This window comes from Elephantulus edwardii, unplaced genomic scaffold, assembly GCF_000299155.1.
Source record: "Elephantulus edwardii isolate Elephantulus edwardi_28Jun2011 unplaced genomic scaffold, EleEdw1.0 scaffold00133, whole genome shotgun sequence".
Taxonomy (NCBI): Eukaryota; Metazoa; Chordata; class Mammalia; order Macroscelidea; family Macroscelididae; genus Elephantulus; species Elephantulus edwardii.
In genome coordinates, this window is record NW_006399883.1 from 7,203,518 (window position 1) to 7,222,019 (window position 18,502).

The 18,502-nt window shown below is 47.2% G+C and overlaps 1 protein-coding gene across 1 annotated transcript in view; it reads left to right on the forward strand.

Annotated features, from left to right (window-relative positions):
• The window catches only part of PDE9A (phosphodiesterase 9A), a 153,669-nt gene extending 139,704 nt beyond the window's left edge, over positions 1-13,965 (forward strand). The window contains exons 10-18 of the mRNA XM_006894049.1: positions 2,397-2,483; positions 3,371-3,475; positions 3,994-4,076; positions 4,352-4,508; positions 8,245-8,358; positions 9,375-9,479; positions 10,630-10,758; positions 11,383-11,478; positions 13,828-13,965. Coding sequence (XP_006894111.1) covers positions 2,397-2,483; positions 3,371-3,475; positions 3,994-4,076; positions 4,352-4,508; positions 8,245-8,358; positions 9,375-9,479; positions 10,630-10,758; positions 11,383-11,478; positions 13,828-13,965 — 1,014 coding nt within the window. The remainder of the gene's footprint in view (positions 1-2,396; positions 2,484-3,370; positions 3,476-3,993; positions 4,077-4,351; positions 4,509-8,244; positions 8,359-9,374; positions 9,480-10,629; positions 10,759-11,382; positions 11,479-13,827) is intronic.
• The last annotated feature ends 4,537 nt before the right edge of the window (positions 13,966-18,502 follow it).

The window sequence follows — 18,502 nt, forward strand, 5'->3', positions numbered from 1 at the left end:
ACAAGTGAAGACGTGGAAGGGGACCGTGACCTTGGCCATTTGAGACTGTGCTCTGCATTTTTGTTATTATTGTGAGTTGTCATTGAGGCTGCCCTGGCTTGTGGTAACTTTATACACAATGCAGCAAAACCTTGCCTGAGCCTGCACCATCAAGACCGCATGCATGCCCATCTTCAAGACCGCGTGCATGCCTGTCTTCAAGACCGCGTGCGTGCCTGCATCCATTGTGGCTGCTGTGTATTTTGAAGGGCTTCCACTGCAGCCTTCAATATGGATTGCAGCTCAACACCAAGAAAACGAAGATCCTCCCCTCCCTGGGCCAATTGGCAGCATCATGGTAGATGGAGAAGAGATTGAGTTTTCCTCTTCCTTGATTTCACAATCAACACTCTTGGCACCAGCAGTCAGGAAATCAAAAGATTCATTGCATTAGGAAAATCTGCTGTCAGGGACCTCCAGAGTGCTGAAGAACGCTGAAGTCAGTCTAGAGACTAAGGTGCACCTGATTCAGGTCATGGGCTTCACAATTGCTATGCACTAGAGAACTGAACAAGGATTAAGGTTGACAGAATAAAAATTGATGTCTTTGAGTTGGAGAATAGTATTGAACATACCAGGAATTGCCAAGAGAGCTAACAGGTCTATACTGAAGATGGTGAAGTCAGGTTTCTCTTTGGAGGCAAGGACTTTGAAGCTCCATCTCACACTCTGGGCATGTTGCCAGGAAGGATCAGTCTTTGGATAAGGACCTTATACTTGGAAGGGCAGTGCATGAGAGGAAGACCCTGGATGAGGTGGGTTGACACAGTAACTGGAGTAGTGGAGGAGATGTGTCAGAGACAGTGAGATGGGCTTGGGATACGGGAGGGTTCACAACTCTTGTGTACAGGGTCGCTGTGAGTTGCAGGTGACTCAATGGCACATAATAACAACATCCAACCCAAGGCTTTACCTTTTAGCATTTCCATCAGATAGTGGTTACTGTAATACTTAAAATTTCACGTGGCAGATTTTCATAAGGTGATTGCCAGGCCTTTCTCATCTGTCTTTTTTTTCTATAATTATATTTTATTAATTTTCATAAACATTTACAGAGATTTTGGGTTTCCATTCATTCATTGTTGCACTATTCTCTCTACCCTCCTCCCAGTTTGTTCTTGTCCAAATGCCACAGTGCTTGTCAAAGCCAGTTCTGATTAATCTTCTTTGTCAGTGTGTCCTTTGCCATTCCCTATCACTCCTCCCTGAGAGAGACTTCACACTGAGTCATAAGGAAAAGGGGATGGCGTATTCTCTTAGCTACTTCCTGCTGAAAAGGGACGCTGTGGGTTTCAGGGTGAAGATCTTCTCTCACTACTCTAAAGGGCCCCTTTGGCATTAGGAAACACATAGACTATTATGGAGATTGATTTTGGAATTTAGATGCACTCTTATTGATTGTGCTTGGCCGTACATGTTCATATCCTTGAAGATGTATCATGGGGGTGTTGCAACCTAGAAGACACAAATTTGACTAACAAGTTATAAGTACATGAGTCAAAAATTATGGAAAAGTAAAAGAAAAGATTCTTTCATTGTTTTACAAACCCTCCCCCAGGTCCCCTCCACCATGTAGCCCTCGCTCTAGTCTCCTGTGATGACAGAATTACCTAGTTATATATCTCTTTTAAACAGTTTTCTCCCCCCTCTGTTTCAGTGCAGTATACATTATTGAACCCATCTTACTCAGTCTCTCCCCAACCCCAAGGACAGTCCCATTCTACAACAGTGGCATCATGTAATATCTGTCCTTTTGTGACTGGGATATTTCACTCAGCATAATGTTCTCCAGAGTCAACCATTTTGAATAATATTGCATGAGTTCCTTGTTTTTTAATGCAGCATAGTATTCCATTGTGTCTCATCTGTCTTAGTCTAGAGGTTTCCCTGAAATCTGTGCACCCCGGCTGACACTGCTGGGATTTGAAATAGTGGTAGCATAACTTCCAGCATCATAGTAATGTGCAAGCCAATATAATATGATAAACGGACAGATGGTAGTGGTTTTTATGAGTAGAAATAAGTAAAATAGCTTTGAAGTGGTCATTTGGGAGGCCAGGAGCACTTTCTCATCCAGTTGCTATCTGTTCTTGAAAAGAAATCTCATGAACTCCTAATCTGACTCTTCCAGTCCTGGGAGATTCTGACTATTCCTTCAAGTACCCACATCCTTCCCAGGTGCTCTCCAAATCTACAGTAAATAGAGTCTTCTCCTGGGTCTCACTGCCACCACTATCCTCAGGAGGAGCTTCTGTGAAGGGGGCCAGCCTGAGAGAAGCCACCAGGGAGAGGAGTGATGTAGGAGGGGCCAAACGTGCCAGCTCCCTTTGTTGACCATCCCACTCCCCTGCCCACAGATGCTGAGCTGCTTAGAGCACATGTACCATGACCTGGGCCTGGTCAGAGACTTCAACATCAACCCCATCACCCTCAAGAGGTGGCTGGTGAGTGTCAGCCCCACTGGCTCTCCTGGTGGTGCTCATAGTTCCGTGAGTCACAGAGAGCTCTCTTATCAGTGCCTTCCTGGGGACCCTGGGCTGCCTAAGGTGCTGGGGGTGGGGTGTTCCTGTGAGATCCCAGAAGATCATCATCCATCCTTGCCCTTCCACCAAGCATTCTCCACCTCCCGGCATTCTGCCCTGAGGAGAGAGAAAGAATTAAGAGTCTGTGTGTCTAAAGCAGTACTGTGTGCACTCATGTGTACACATGTGTTGAGCATGTGCACATGTAGGTATATGTACTTAGGCAGGCATGTATGTGTGTATGCATATATGTGTGTGCACATGTATGTATATGTAACAATAGATCTCTTTTTAGCCTAAACTACTACTTAAGAGTCAATCAATAGAATCTTATCAAAGTGGTTTCACATTGATTGAGGACCCAAAGATTGGGGTCTCATCTCAGCCCCAACGTCATGTTCCCATGGGATGCCTCACACACCTCCAGGTATACCTCACACTGTGAGGTCAGCGTGGACACCCATGGATGAACTTTTCCCACAGCTGCCTTCTGGGATCACATGTGGCCTTGCTGAGCCACCATCCATTACCACTGGCCAGCCCAGGAGTCACATTGCCCCTGAGCTCTGATGGGGCTGTGGCTGACAGCCATGAGGCAGCCAGTCCCTGTGGGAAGCCAGGGAAAGTCAAGTACATCCTGCCTGCAGTGGGTGCATCCTGACCCGCTGTGGTTAGAGAGGGTGCGTCCTGACCCACTGTGGTTAGAGAGGGTGTGTCCTGACCCACTGTGGGTAAAGAGAGTGCGTCCTGACCCGCTGTGGGTGGCAGGCATCCCAAGTGCTGGCAGTCAAACTCAGACTCTCCCACAGCTCTGCGTGCACGACAACTACAGGAACAACCCCTTCCATAACTTCAGGCACTGCTTCTGCGTGACTCAGATGATGTACAGCATGGTGTGGCTCTGTGGCCTCCAGGTGGGTCCTAACGCAGGCCCTTGTTGCCTCCCACCCCGTCGCCCCTACTTCCCAGCAGCCCTGCCACCAACAAGGAAAGCCCCTTACTGCAGGCCATCAGCTTTCCTGGCACTTTCCTGGCCACTGTATGTGGACAAGCAAGTGGGTCACCTCTCTAGTCACCCCAGAGAACAGAAAGGTTCTCTCTCACAGGCCCGGGCCTGTGAGGTCCGGGAGAGACAATTACCCACACCCCTCATTTTCCTCCCATTGCCATTGAGTTAGAACCGACTCGTAGCTGATTCGCCCATGTGTTTTCCAGGGCTGTAAATTGCACAGGAGAAGGTTGCCCATCTTTCTGGCTGGTGGATTTGAACTACCAGAGAGGCAGTACCATTGGGCTAACAATGCCACTCCCTACAGACGAAGCCACCAGACCACCCATTTTCCTCAGTGTCTGCGAATCCCAACCCTTCCTCACTCTTCTTCACCCCGAGAGTTAAAAATGGCAGAAATGTGAATTGTCTTTCCACACCCAGGAGAAGTTTTCCCAGATGGACATCCTGATCCTGATGACCGCAGCCATCTGCCATGATTTGGATCATCCAGGCTACAACAACACGTGTGTACATGATTCTCTTTTTCTTTCTTCCTATTTTTATTCCTTCCTCCATTCCTTTCCTTTTAAAGGACATTCTGTCTGTTGGAGGGAGGAGGGACATGAGAAGAGAGTTCCTGGCAGGTGCAGACTGCGGTCTGTTCCTTCAGCTCTCCTGTGGCTTCTCCCATAGCCCACAAGCCCCGTTTATACACCCAGCTTGTTCTTCGGCCACCGAGGGTCTCTGAGTGCAGACTCCTGGATCTCCATGGCCTCCTTGTGTCTCTCTGCATCTCCAGGTACCAGATCAACGCACGCACAGAACTGGCTGTCCGCTACAATGACATCTCACCGCTGGAGAACCACCACTGCGCCGTGGCCTTCCAGATCCTTGCCCAGCCCGAGTGCAACATCTTCTCCAATGTTCAGCCAGATGGGTTCAAGCAGATCAGACAGGTCTGTAGGGTCAAGGGATCTCCGGTGTAGAGCAGAGGTGTGTGGGGCAGGGGTGGGGGTGCATTGGGCAATAGAAAATGACAGTGAACATGACCACAGAGCAGAACCCCACTCTCCAGCAACTGACAAAGCTCCCAGAACCTCCTGGTCACAGCAGCTCCTCCAGACCCCATAGCAGAGTCCCAAGAAAAGGTACCCCTTTTGACATGCATCCATGGTAGTATGTTGATGCACTTCACATCTACTGTTTAATTTAGCCTTCATAATGCACTTCAATGTAAGTCCTATCTCCGTTATACAGCTAAGGAAACTAAGGTTTGCAAGGTCTAGTACCTTGCCAAGGGAGTGGGTGTGTGTGTGTGTGTGTGTGTGTGTGTGTGTGTGTGTGTGTCTTGGGTGTGTGGGTGTGGGTGTGTGTATCTCGGGGGGGGTGTGTCTCGAGGTGTGTGTGTGTGTGTGTGTGTGTAGCTGGCTGAGAAGGCACAGTCCATTGTCTCCAACCTAATAAAGCCCAGACACTGCTCCCAAACCCCAGCCTCTGTCACCTGCCATGCTGTGGCCCAGCTTATCTGCCACTTCAGACAAAGACACTTCCTTCTTCTTGGAGCACATTGGGAAGAGGAGGGAGAGAGGGCACCTGCCCAAGAGCACGATTACTCTGCAGTTGTCAGGCAAACATTTCTGTGCCCATTTTTCTATTGGATTATTTACCTTTATCTTGTTGTGGTGAGGCAAACATTTCTAACTCATCAAAAAGAATGTAATTTTAAAACTAATAATAATGCCATCCTTCTGCACAGGATGTCCCCATTGAATTCCATGCTCTACCCACTAACATGTTTAGGAAAGGGAAGATCTTAGAATTCTTCAAGAGTATAGTTGTTGTTGTTGTTGTTATGTGCCATCGAGTCGCTTGCGACTCATAGCGACCCTATGTACAACAGCCCTAAACTCTGCTCTGTCCTGTGCCAATCGCACTGCCTCTGACACTCCCATCCGATTACCCAGTCACTGAATCAAAAAAGGGGGTGGCCTAGTGGCCAGAAGCTGTACTGCAGTTCCAAAGGCACACGGTTCGAGGCCACTGGCTGCTCTGTGGAAGAAGGACGGGCAATCTCCTTCTGCGCAATTAAATGCTTCTGAAAATCTGCTGGAGGGTCAGCTATGGGTCAGTTCTGACTCCACGGTACACAACAACAACAGTCCTTGGAACCTGTGAATATCACCTTACTTGAGGAAAGAAAAATCTTTGCAGATGTGATGAAGTGAAGGATTTTGAAATGAGATCACCCTAGACCACCCAGACACAGACACCCCAAGGCCGTGTGCGGATGGAGGGAGAATGTGAAAGGATGATGCATCTGCAGGCTGAGGGCCTTCTGGAGCCGTTAGAAGCTGGAAGAGGCAAGAGCAAATTCTCCTCAGAGCCTCCAAAACAAAACCAAGCCATTACCTTGACTTTGGACCTCTGGTCTCTGGAAAGGAACTCTGGTGGCACTGAGGTTAAGGCATTTAGCTGCTGACCAAAAAGGTTGATGATTTGACCCCACTCGCCATTCCTTAGGAGAAAAAGGACACTCCCATAAAGTTTTGCGGTTTCAGAAACCCTGCATGTGCAGTTCTGCTCTGTCCTGGAGGGTCTCTGAGAATCAGAATCAACTCAGGTGGTAAGCTCGAGTTTGATTTTTTGGTTTTGTTGTTTCAAATCGTCAGGGTGTGGTCATCTCTTAGGTCTTCAAGTCCTTAACCCCTGTGCTACGAGGGTGCTGTTTTTCACAGTCACTACGGGGAGCTAAGACAAGGAGTCCCCTTCAATCCTTTTGAGGAACCAAATTATTTATCATTTCACAGCTGAAAACCTTGTCCATTCAGTCTTCATGGTATTTTTGAAAGATGCACTTGGTAAAGTTTCTTAAGACTTACTTCAGTGCCAGGAAAACACTCCTGGGGAGCTGATAAGCCTCCCTTTATCAGAGAGCAACAGCCTCATAAACTATTGTTTCCAGTGTGTGGACACTTCCAGGAAGTTCAATGCAACATGCAGCACTCAATTACAGGCCTTACTGAATCACCAGTTCCTGGTACAATTATCTCTCCTTTATCTATAAGCCTTCTGGCCTCGGCTCCATGTTTATGGAACCATCTGGCAAGCATGTGTCCAGTATTGTTATAAGCTGCAGCAAATCTTTCTTTGAAATGGGTCAAGGTGCAAATCATAAAGAGTAACTGGGATTAGCTGCCATTGTCCCCACTGGCTGCCGGGTGAGGAGCTCCTTGGGGAAGGGCCTGGGGAGAGTCAGAGCAGCTTCTGGAAAGAACCTGGTTAGAGAAGTGACCACCCTAACAGGACGGCCCCCTGCCCCAGACAAACTTTGTTGTGTTCCAAGCCTTTTTGTGACTTTCTTCTCAAAGTGAAATTAATTTTCCAAGTCTTAAAAAAAATATTTGTCCTTTGAAGATTTTCAAAGATAACAGAGCAAATTCTTCACTGATAAACACAGCATGAAATCTTTACAGGCAAATTGTCTATTTCAAAATGCCAGTGATTCCTGCCTCTCCAACCCCTCTTTCCAGATACATCTGAGATTGCCTATGTTGGTTGATTTGGGGGTGGTACTTGATGCTTGCGGCTTGATTTTATTCATTTGCTGTTTTTGAAAGGGGAGGCATACCTGGCAGAGAAGTGTGTTTTCTGAGTGTGTGTGGAATAAATGTATGGGTGATGGGTGAGTGGGAGTATAGATAAGTGGATGACCCTGGCTTTGCATTATGCTACTTCTCTTAAATCAATATTTTTAATAAAGAAATGAAATGCCTTTAGAACGACTCATTTCATCACCATGTATACATTTATTAACAGGAAAACACTATAAGGCATATTCTGACATTGATCATTCTCAAGCAATATGTATGTGTGTGTATAGATGCATAAACATATATAGATCGACTCGTTCACTGCTGTCAAGTGGGAACCAACTTGTAGCCGATTATCCGTTGGGTATTCTGAGCCCATAAAACACATGAGAGAGACTGTTCATCTTTCTCCCTCAGAACTGTTGATGGGTTAGAACCAGCAGACAGGTTAGCAGCCTTTGGTTTGGAGGCACAACACCTCACAGACTACACCACCAGAAGTCCCCACATAGAATACAGGGTAGAATGACTACTTTTGTTTGTAAAGTCAGTCATTAGCCTCCAACAAAACCTGGGAGGAATGAACCATACATCTAGAAGATTAAAGGAAGCTTTCATCCTTGGCTAAATTAATGAGATTTCACGAGGAAGCACGGTGCTAAACCATGTGCATGCAGACTGGTGTTCCATGGCAGAACTCTCTCCTTCTGAGCAAGAGACAGACTTGGTTCCCAGTCTTACATGATGCTATGCCTTTTCATAAATCTTCCAGACTAAGAATAGGAAGGAAGGCCTGCAGATCTACTTGTGGAAATCAGCCAGTGAAAATCCTAGGAACCACAGGTGTCGGATCTGCAAGTGAACATCCCTAAGGACACAGCACATTAGAGCCTCGAGTCACCCAGCCTCGGCTTGCATCCCCAGGTTTCCACCTCTTGGCTTCACCTAAGCAAATCCCTAAACGCTCCAAGCCTCAGTTTCCTCATCTGTGATTCTTGGAGATACAGAAGAATTCGTGTGGGGCCTTAGCACACAGCAGGAGCTCATAAAATAATTGTTCAGATTACTCACGGGGGCCAACGCCTTGTTCTTTCCTTTTCAGGGGATAATTACACTGATCTTGGCCACTGACATGGCAAGGCATGCGGAAATCATGGATTCTTTCAAAGAAAAAATGGAGAAATTTGACTACACCAACGAGGAGCATATGACACTGGTAAGTAGGTTTGCTTGACCTCTCTGGGGGAGTGGGGACTGATCAAATGAGAGCCAGGTCTCTGAGGTGATACCAGAGAGAAAGAAGCCAAAATTCTGTGCCTGGGTTCTGGAGCAAGGTATTGGTAAGGTTCGTATCCTCTTACTGGGAAGGCCTCTAGGCTGGTCCCTTTGCCTGACAAAGCTCCTCATGCACTTCCCCATTCTTCCACTGCATTTTTGGTTTGAGGCAGAGCAATGAATGGAAGCCATTCATTTTAGTTCTTCTGTCCCCCTGCAAAGTCATGAGAGGGGAGCTTTGGCCAGGATGACGACTTGGGCAGAGTATGCCAAGTAGAGATCTGGGCCAGGGAGACCCAACTGACATGAAGAAGCAAGTTCAGGGCAAGGGGGGAGGCAATGCCAGCTTCGGCAGCTGTCATCTCCTCATCCAGGCTGAAGGGGTGGACAGAATGGGAGTTCTACCTGGCGGGAACTCCTCATTTCTACCAGGGGTGGGGGGCCAGCACAGGTGCCTCCCCGTCATCCACAGGAGGCTCCTCCCCTCTTCTACACTCATGTCTCTAACAGTCACTTCACCACTTGAGGTCCTCCTGTGATGGAACCCCCTGGATTTCTTCTATTCCTCATGTGTAACCTGGCCTCCTAACAGACCTTTATCTGTATGTTTTCCATGTAACCCCAACAGTTGAGATTTTCTTTTAACTTTTAGAATTTACAGTTTATGTGACAGAATACATGTGCATTGGACACTTACCAAAAAAAAACCCCTCCGTAAATTGTCCTGACACTTTGGAGTGGGGGTACCACTATCCTCCCAGAAGAGGCTGAGAGTCTGAGTGCAGATGCAGGGCACCCTGCACCGAGGGAAGAGTGGCATCATTTGGGGGGAATGTGACTTCTTTGGGCACAAAGCCCAGTCACAGCCAGCCCAGCAACCCCCCCCCACCGCCTCTGTTGTCCACGGTGGGCTGTGTCATATGATCTGGGACCTAATTGCAAACTACCTCCTTTCAGCTGAAGATGATTTTGATCAAGTGCTGTGATATCTCTAACGAGGTCCGCCCGATGGAAGTGGCCGAGCCGTGGGTGGACTGTTTATTGGAAGAGTATTTTACACAGGTAAGAGGGCCGTAAAGTCACCGAGCCTCACACTGCTCCTCTTCGTTCTGTGTCTGTCATGGGGACTTGTGCTTGAAAAGGGTTTTCAAGAGAGGACAGCATTGGACAGGCTCAGCCACCCCCAGATCGTCTTCACTAACAGGTGTACGTCAGACATGAAATGGGCTGTAATGGGGGACAGCAAAGGCAGTGACAAGCCAGAAAAGCAAATGTGAAGCTGCCGCCTGTGACCACTAATTGAGTCATTAATTAGGAGCTAACTTGTCAAACAAACCACCTCCAAGTCAAGAGCAAGGATTGTGGAGGCTGAGGGGGGTGGGGCCCAGGGATGAATTATACCAGGCACATTCACATGCATACATACACAGATACATACATGCACATACATGTGTATTCATGCGTGCACACACACGTGCATGTATAGACCCTCACACATGTACAGGCATGCTCACAAGCACATAGGCTGTGTCCAGAAACCTCTCCTCCTGCCCTCACAGTGATGCAGAGCCACTTTCTCCCTGCCCTGCTCAGGGTCCGCTGCCTGCACCCTCACCCATCACACAGCCTCACACCTGCTGTCTCTATGTCTCTATTATGACCATGGAGAAGTGCAGAAGCAAACAAAACTTGAAGTCCCCCTGAAGTGGAATATATTGGAAAAGATAAGAAAACATTCCATAGAACAGCCTGGCCAAGCCCAAAGGGGTTTTTCAGGCTCCTGCCAAGCCCCAGTGCCTGCCCTCGTGACCACCCAGGCACATAACCGATGCCCTGCTCAGCACTTACAGCTCAGGCCTTTCTTAGGCCTTTCTTTCTTTGGAAGGAGTCTCTAAATGGTGCACACCGTTACCATGCTGAGCTGGGAACCCAAAAGTTGAAGGTTCTAGTTCACTCAGAGGCACCCTGGAAGGAAGGCTGGTGATGAGCCTTGGAAACCCCTAAGGGACACGGTTCTACTGTAACACGCCTGGGTCATCGTGAGTAGGGGTCAGCTCCACGTCAACTGGAATGCTCAGCAGGGTGCTTTCTGTAGTCTGCTTGGTTGTTGTAACTGGTGCGTTGTCGTCTTCCTGGGAAGGCAGCGTGGATCCCGCAAGGACTCTTCTGACTTTAGTCTCTCTAACATCATCGCCTCTTATGCCCCCTGCAGAGCGACCGTGAGAAGTCAGAAGGTCTTCCTGTGGCCCCATTCATGGACCGAGACAAAGTGACCAAAGCTACAGCCCAGATTGGGTTCATCAAGTTCGTTCTGATTCCCATGTTTGAAACTGTGACCAAGGTGAGCGGATGTCACCACACGCTTGTCAGGGACTCCCATCCCTGGGGGTGCAGCTTGGCAGCGGGGCCTTGGCACCTAAAGGAGGCAAAGGCACATGCAGGTGGAGAGCACTGTGTGTGGATGGCGTTCTCAGGCGAACGTGACAGTGGGTCACCTCCTTGGGATCAGAGCGGGCCCAGAGGGGAAGCTGCACCATCAGTATTGAGTCTCAAAAGCCCAGTGAATGTTCCCCAGGTGAACAGGTGGCATGAGAACTGCAGGTGAGAGAGAGCGCGCCAGGAGCAGACCTCAGGTTCACGCTGTGGGTGGAGGCAGAGGGGCAGCCGGGGGCCCAGATGGCAGCACCGGGGCAGCTAGCAGGGACCAGAGAGTCAGGTATACATGTTGGGCAGGGACAAAAGAGTGTTTTGTCCAGGATGAAAATTGACACATAAGTGACAAATGAGGACCCGGGAGGTAGAAGTGACTGCACGATCCCTGGACCCTGTGCAGCTCTACATGGGGGGCAGCAGGCTGTGTGACATAATGGACGTGACCCATGAGACGTGTGAGCGGGGAGCAGAGCCTTGTTCACACCCATGCTTTCAGATAGGACCCTCACACAAATCCGCTCTTCCCTCCTAGCTCTTCCCAGTGGTTGAAGAAATAATGCTCCAGCCCCTTTGGGAATCCAGGGATCATTATGAGGAACTGAAGCAAACAGAAGACGCTGTGAGAGAGGTAAACGGGGCCGTCCTCACTCCTTTTTCCGTTCCTGACACCAGGATTTGTTGGTGCCAAGTAAACGGTGGCTAAAGTTGCCCCCTGTCACAGCCGGTGCTGCTGTAACACAAATAACCACCAGCGAATGACTTTGAAGCAGACATTTGCTGCCTCATGTTCTGGAGACTGGAAGCCCAATTTAGGACGTTGGCTGTGTCAATCTTGGCTTGTTGGCGGCCAGTGGGCATTCCTTGGTTCATTGGCTGGTAGACAATGCTCACATGGCATCTGTGTCTCTCCATATGTGTATCTGTATCTCATCTGCTCATTTTATAACCTGGAGGAGTAGGTTTGGGGCTAACCCAGATTGGCCTCCTTAACATAATAACCCTATTTCCAAACAGGATCACACCAACAAGTAGAGGGGTCAGGATTCCAGCACATATTCCAGGTGACCATGATTCTATCTAGAACATTCCCCGTGAATGAGGAGAGCACCTCTCATTCGAGCTCTACACTAAGCCTAACTGATATGTGTCAGGTAAAATGCTGTGCTGCCTAGTGCTCGTTAACAAACCACAATCATAACAGGAAGCCTCCGAGTTTCACTGGGTTTCACTGGAAACTGTTTGGTGGCCGCCCTGGGCAGCATCAAGTCACCTGCACATTGCAGAGTTCAGACCCTCAGCTGACCTTGTTCGATGGAGACAGGGTAGAGGGCGCTCAAACTCTCAAACTCAGTGTGCTCCAGTTGGTACCAACTCATAATTTACCCTCTCCTGAGTTTCCCAGGCTGTAAATGGTGCAGACCCATCTTTCTCCTTGGGAGCCGCTGATAGATTCTAACAGCCAGAAAGGCATGGTCTTTGGGTCAGCAGGGTTACTTCCTCTGCACTAGGGCACCAGGTGAGAGCATGATAAGAGATGCTCCCCTGGGGCCTGAGGACAAAGCAGCTCCCCACCCGGGCTCCAGCTCCTGGAGTAGACCCACACCTGGCTCAGGGTCAGAGCACCTCTCATGGTTCAGGAAAGGCCAGCACTGTGAGACGATACAGACTCACTGCCCCAATGAGCTTGTTCACCAGGGCGGGAGCCCAGTGGTTGGAAGTCTGTGTCTTGCTCCCTGGGGGCCTCTCCTCCATGCTTCTCCCCCCACCTCACTCTAGATGCAGCCAGGGCAACATCCCCCTTGCTGCATGCTTCGCCCCCACGAGCCACACCACCTCTCTCTCCCACCACAGGATCCTCTCCCCACCCCGACTCTTCAGACTCCTGACCTTCTCTCCGCATTGTCCCAGCAGCTGTGTTCCAGGTGTTTCCTCGAGTTGGCCTCATCTCCCTGGACCACACTCCACTCACACACTAATCTGGTCACACGTGCTCAGGACTCACCCCCACCGATTTAAAACCTGACCCTAAATACACTCGCCTAATTGGGTTTTCTTTACACACAGAGTGGCCTCTAAAACTCTAAAAGCCGGAGATCAAAGCATGCAGAGTATGCAGGTATCCCATGACCCACTCCCAGGACAAGCTGAGCCTCACATATTAAAGCCTGGTGGCCCAGAGTGGCCACTAGTGACACCCCTCGCCAGGCACCTCCTGACCCCTGAAAAGACATACACACAGAGGTCCAAACAGAGACCCATTGCCTAGTCAGAGATGTGGTGAAACCCATGTGAAATTGTTCACTACAGATTACTAGATGCAAGTAAGCCTGTGCTAACCTTGCTTCCTGGATACTCCATCCTTGTAAGGGATTGTAAATTTGAAGGGAGGCTTTAACTCTGTGGGAAGGTGCTGTGAGGTTGGGAGAGAGGCAGGTACTAGCCCTAGCAAGAAGTACAATCTTGGATGTGGTGAAAAACCTGTGAAAAGGTTCACCACAGATTAGTAACTAAGCACAATTAATCTTGGGTGTGCTTGCCTTTCTGGTCACTGGGTTCAAATCGATCACCCGCCTGGTAGACACTATCCCACCATAGCCAATCCCTGCAATTAAGGCCCTTGAACCCAGAGCCATCAGCTAACTGGGGCAGGCTGCCCATGTGCAGTGCCCCATCTCTGAAAAACTGTTTGCTCTGGTACACCGAGATTTTAGATGCCAATCTTGGCTTCACATTTTAGGATCATAAGTCAGCCAACTCAGGGTAGACCTGCTCTCTGTGGGGTTTTCAATGTCTGGTTTGGGGAGAAATAGACTGCCAAGCCTTTCTTCTGAGTGGCCTTTCCTCCGGGTGAACTTGAACCTCACACTTTTCCGTTAGCCCTTGAGCATGGTGGTAGCCCTCTGCACCACTCACAGATACTCGCTCGCCTGCTATCGATCCCCCAGAGCCTGACCTTTGCCTCTGCATTCTGTCCTAGCTGCAGAAGCAGACTGAGAGGCTGATGTCGGGGGGCACCGAAACAACAGGAGAAAAAAGTCAAGACATGAAAGAAACAGAAGGTAATGCAATTTCCGAATTGGCTTCTCAATGCATGCAGTCAATTAGACTAAAATAGGGAAGGTATTCAAAATCTGTGAGAGAAACATAGCTTCATTTTCTGGTGCTGCCTTAACAAAAATGCCATGAAAGGGTAATGGTAACAAACATAAATGTATTTTATTTTTCATAATTTATAGGAGGCTTAAAAGCAGGAGTGGCATCCACTTTTTAAACCAGATGCCTCTGAAAACTCTATGAACTTGGAGAAATGACAGTAAATCACAGAAAGGCTTCAGGCCTTTTGTCCAGAGGTTTGCTATGAGTCATGCTCGACTCGACAGCAATAAACAACAATAACAACAAGGAAACTTAGGAGTTCAGATTCAGGGTGCCAGCTCTCAGGAGATTCTTTCTTCCTTAGTCAGCTCTGGGGAGGAGTCCTTGTCTCTTCAATTTCAGGGTGTCCTGTTGCTGTTCTCCCATCTCAGCTGGCTGACTGCTTTGCTCTGTCTGCTCTTTCAGGTCTGCTTTGGGATTCATTTCAGAGGCACCATACACTAATATTACCTCACGAACATAACAAAGAAAAGCAATTCCTAAATGGATTATAACCCCTGTGTTGCTGCAAGCCAATTCTGACTCATGTGATAAAGAAAGTTGCCCTAAAGGGTTTCTTCAAATGAAATCACTACAGAAGTAGACTGCCACATCTTCTCCCTGCAGAGCAGCCGGGGATTCAAACTGCCAAGCTTTCGCTCAATAGCGGAACACTTACCCATTGTGCCACCAGGGCTCCTAATCACCACTAAAGGGATTAGGATTCACAACCCATATTTGAGAAACATAGTCAAATTCATAACAGACGGAAATCATAGTCACTCAACAGTCATCAATTACAGCAATTTTATTCCTTAAACATTATCACTGAAGCTTCCTAGGAGGCATGCGTTAGTGAAAAGAGAGAGAAAAAAAGATCAATAATTAGCATGTGCATTATTGTTAGGAAAAGAACTCTACACTTTTTTAAAGTGTAAAAGAAGTCCTCAAAATTCCTCAAAAAAAAAAGGTCTTTTCTTCTGTAATTTAAGGTTCTTCCTATACACTTGTTGATAGGCATTATTCATTTCACCCATGAAGAATGAGATAACAGTCCATTTAGCTTCCATGAAATAAAGTTAGACCAAACCCAAGCCTTTGGGGGTTTGGAAGTGGCTCAGTGGGAGAATGTTGTGTCCATATGGGAGACCTGGGTGTGATTCCTGACCATGAACCGTGTGCACAGCCACCACCCATCCGTCAGAGGAAGCCTGCACGTTACTATGATGCTCAACAAGTTTCCGCAGAGTTTCACGCTAAGACCAGGATGAAAGGCCTGGCAGTCTACTTCTGGAAATCAGCCATTTAAAACTGTAGGAAGCACAATGGTTGGATCCACTGCCAATCATGGGATGGGCACTGGCCTGGGTGGCATTTCACTCCATTGTGTATTGGGCTGGTAGCAGCTAACATCATGCATGAGTCTAAAGGATATTTTTTCATTTGCTTGTGGGAGTTGTTATTAATATATGATACTAAAATTCATTCTCCTATACTAAGTGATATATTCTCCTTTGTAATAGCATTATATGAAGGTTATTGTTGTTGTTGTTAAGTGTCATCGAGTCGTACATGACTCATAGCGACCCTTACTGCAGGCCATCAGTTTTCCTGGCACTTTACTGGCCACTGTATGTGGACAAGCAAGTGGGTCACTTGTATAAAACTTTAATCATTTCTCCAAGTTCATAGTTTCTGGAGGCAAGCTATTTTGGAAGTGGATGCCAGTCCTGCTCCTAAGCTTGTTTTAATCGGGCATCTCCACCAAACACTGTCTGCCATGGGTAACCATTCACACATTTGACACATCAGTGTCACAGTGTTTAGCATCACAGCAACCACAGGTTAACCACTGTACAGCAAATGGACAGACCAGTGCCATACTACTTAGAAGAATATTACAGGCTTTTATTTTTATGAGACCTAATTTATTATTGTTTTTTTTAAATTACTTGGGCTTTTGATGCTATTTCCAAGAAAAAAAAAGCCTCTCCTAAAGTCTTCAAAATGTCTCATTATTTTTCTTTATGAATTTCTTATTTTGTTTCGGTTTTTACGTATACACGGCATTTCTGTTCACCAAGCTACTATTGTCTATTTATTTATTCATGCTATTGTGCCTATTGTCTATTTACTAATTGCCAGTCAATTTGTTGAAGTGATAACATTTTTAAAAAGAAAAGTGTTTCACCAGGTGACACATAGACATATGGATTTAAATGGAATGAAACTGGGCAAAGAATGCTTTTTCTGCAAACAGCAGTTTTGTTTTAGCAAATAAATTATCACAGTGCCAGATACATGGGCAAAATACAGTGCCTGGTGACATGTGTGTTGGGGGGGCTCTTCAGTGGCTCAATTTTCAAAAGCCATTTGCCAGGCCTTTCTTCCAATGTACTATTTTTGGAATCAGCGGCCAAGCACAGTAACTGTTTGTGCTATCCAGAGACTGTCCATAAAAGTGTTCAGTAAATCTGGCTCTATTCTTAAGTCAGCTTGTATTTTGAAATACCCCAGATAAAAATTGTGTTATTTTGCTGAAACATGTTCAACAATATGTCCATCGACCTTGTGTTTCGAAATGCTCTGTGTGTAATTCTGTGACATGTGAGATGTTGCCTCCACAGCGTCAATGCCAACGACAACAAACCAGTAGCCCTTTTCCTCTTTCCAGCAGACTGTGCCTGAGAAGTGGAAGAGGCAGGGGATCTTCACCAGGATGGCCAACCAGAGCTCCGTGGAACTCCCCACGTGTAGAACCGGCCTTTCTCAACACCTGAAACCACAAGACCACATTTTCTAAGACCCCTTTTACTCACTGATATAAAAAAGGGGGGGAGGGAAGGGGATTAATGGCAATGTACATAATTTTTATTTTTAAACTGTCTTTTAAATAATATATTCTTATACACAAATGGGTACTGTGCTTTTTCTTCAGCAGAGGTGTGTCCTGGGGCAGCTCCACATAAACTGCACACGTGCACCCTCAGTTTTCATAAGGAGCCTGGCGCTGTGCTTTTGTCCAGAATGTAGCTTCGACAGACTGATCATGTGATGTTCTGCATGTTGTTGTTGTTATTGTGTGCCATCAAGTTGACTACAAATCATAGCAACTCTATGCACAGTAGCTCTGAACCCTGCCCTATCCTGAGCCAATCTCACTGTCTCTGACACACCTACCCTCATTACCTCAGTTACTGTGTCAATCTATCTCATCCAGGATCTTTCTCTCCTGTGCTGTCCCTCAACCCTTCCAAGCATGATGTCCTTCGCCAACTACTGATCCCTCCTGACAACATTCCCAAAGTATGTGAGACACAGCCTCAAAAGCCTTGTCTCCAAGGAACAGCTTGGTTTCATCCTCTCCAGGGCAGACCTATTAGTTCTCTTGGCAGTCCATGATATGTACAATACTCTTCTCCAGCACCACAACACAAACTCTTCTGTCATCTTTGGTCATTACCCAGCTCTCTGATGCATAGCAAGTAATTGCAAAGACCATGACATGGATCAGGCACACCTTAGTCCCCAGATTGACATCTTTGCTCTTCAGCACTCTAGAGAGATCCCCAAGAGCAGAGTTTCCTAAATGCAATTCATCTTTCAGTTTCCTGACTGCTGGTACCAACAGTGTTGATTTTAGAACGTAGCAAACTATAATTGTTAACAATCTCAATCTCTTCTCCATCTATCATGGTGCTGCCAGCTGGCCCAATGGTGAGAATCTTTGTTTTTTTGATGATGATCTTCAATTCACATTGCTGATTATAGTCCTTGACCTTCTGCAGCAAATGCTTCAGGTCCTGCTCAGTTTCAGCAAGCAAGGCTGTGTCATCTGTATAGTGCAGGTTGTTGATGAGTCTTCCTCTAAACCTGATGCCACATTCCTCCTTATATGTGCTGCATATATTCCCCTAAATTCACCATGAAACATCCCGCAGTGCCTGCAGCACACAGACTTGGGCTTGTCCATTGGATGAATGTGGGAATGAGATGTAGCATGACCAGAGCGTAACCCAGGCAACCGCTGGCCTGCTGCTGTCCGTGTCATCTATGCTCAGATCATCTATGCTCAGTTTCAGGTCAGAAAAGTGACCACATTCTGTACCTTTGAAATATCTATCTCAAGAACAAGAACCGTCCTTTTTGTTCTGCTCTGTTTGGGGAATCATTATTTGCGTATACTGGAGACATTCTGAGTGCCACAGCATTCACAAAGCAAGGCCCAGTCCCCAAGCTTGTTGGCGGTCAAGCTTCAATTCCTCAGCACACCTACTGGCTGAAAGAGATCCAAATTTATTCCCATTTTCAAAAAAGGTGATCCGACAGAGTATGGAAATTATCTAGTAATATCACTAGTATCACATGCAAGCAAAACCCTGCTGAAGATGATGCAAAATTGACTAGAACAGTAAACTGACAGAGAACTGCCAGAAAAACAAGCTGGGTTTTGAAGAGGCTGTGGCACTAGGGACGTCATTGCCAATGTCAAACAAATGTTGACCAAAAGCAGAGAG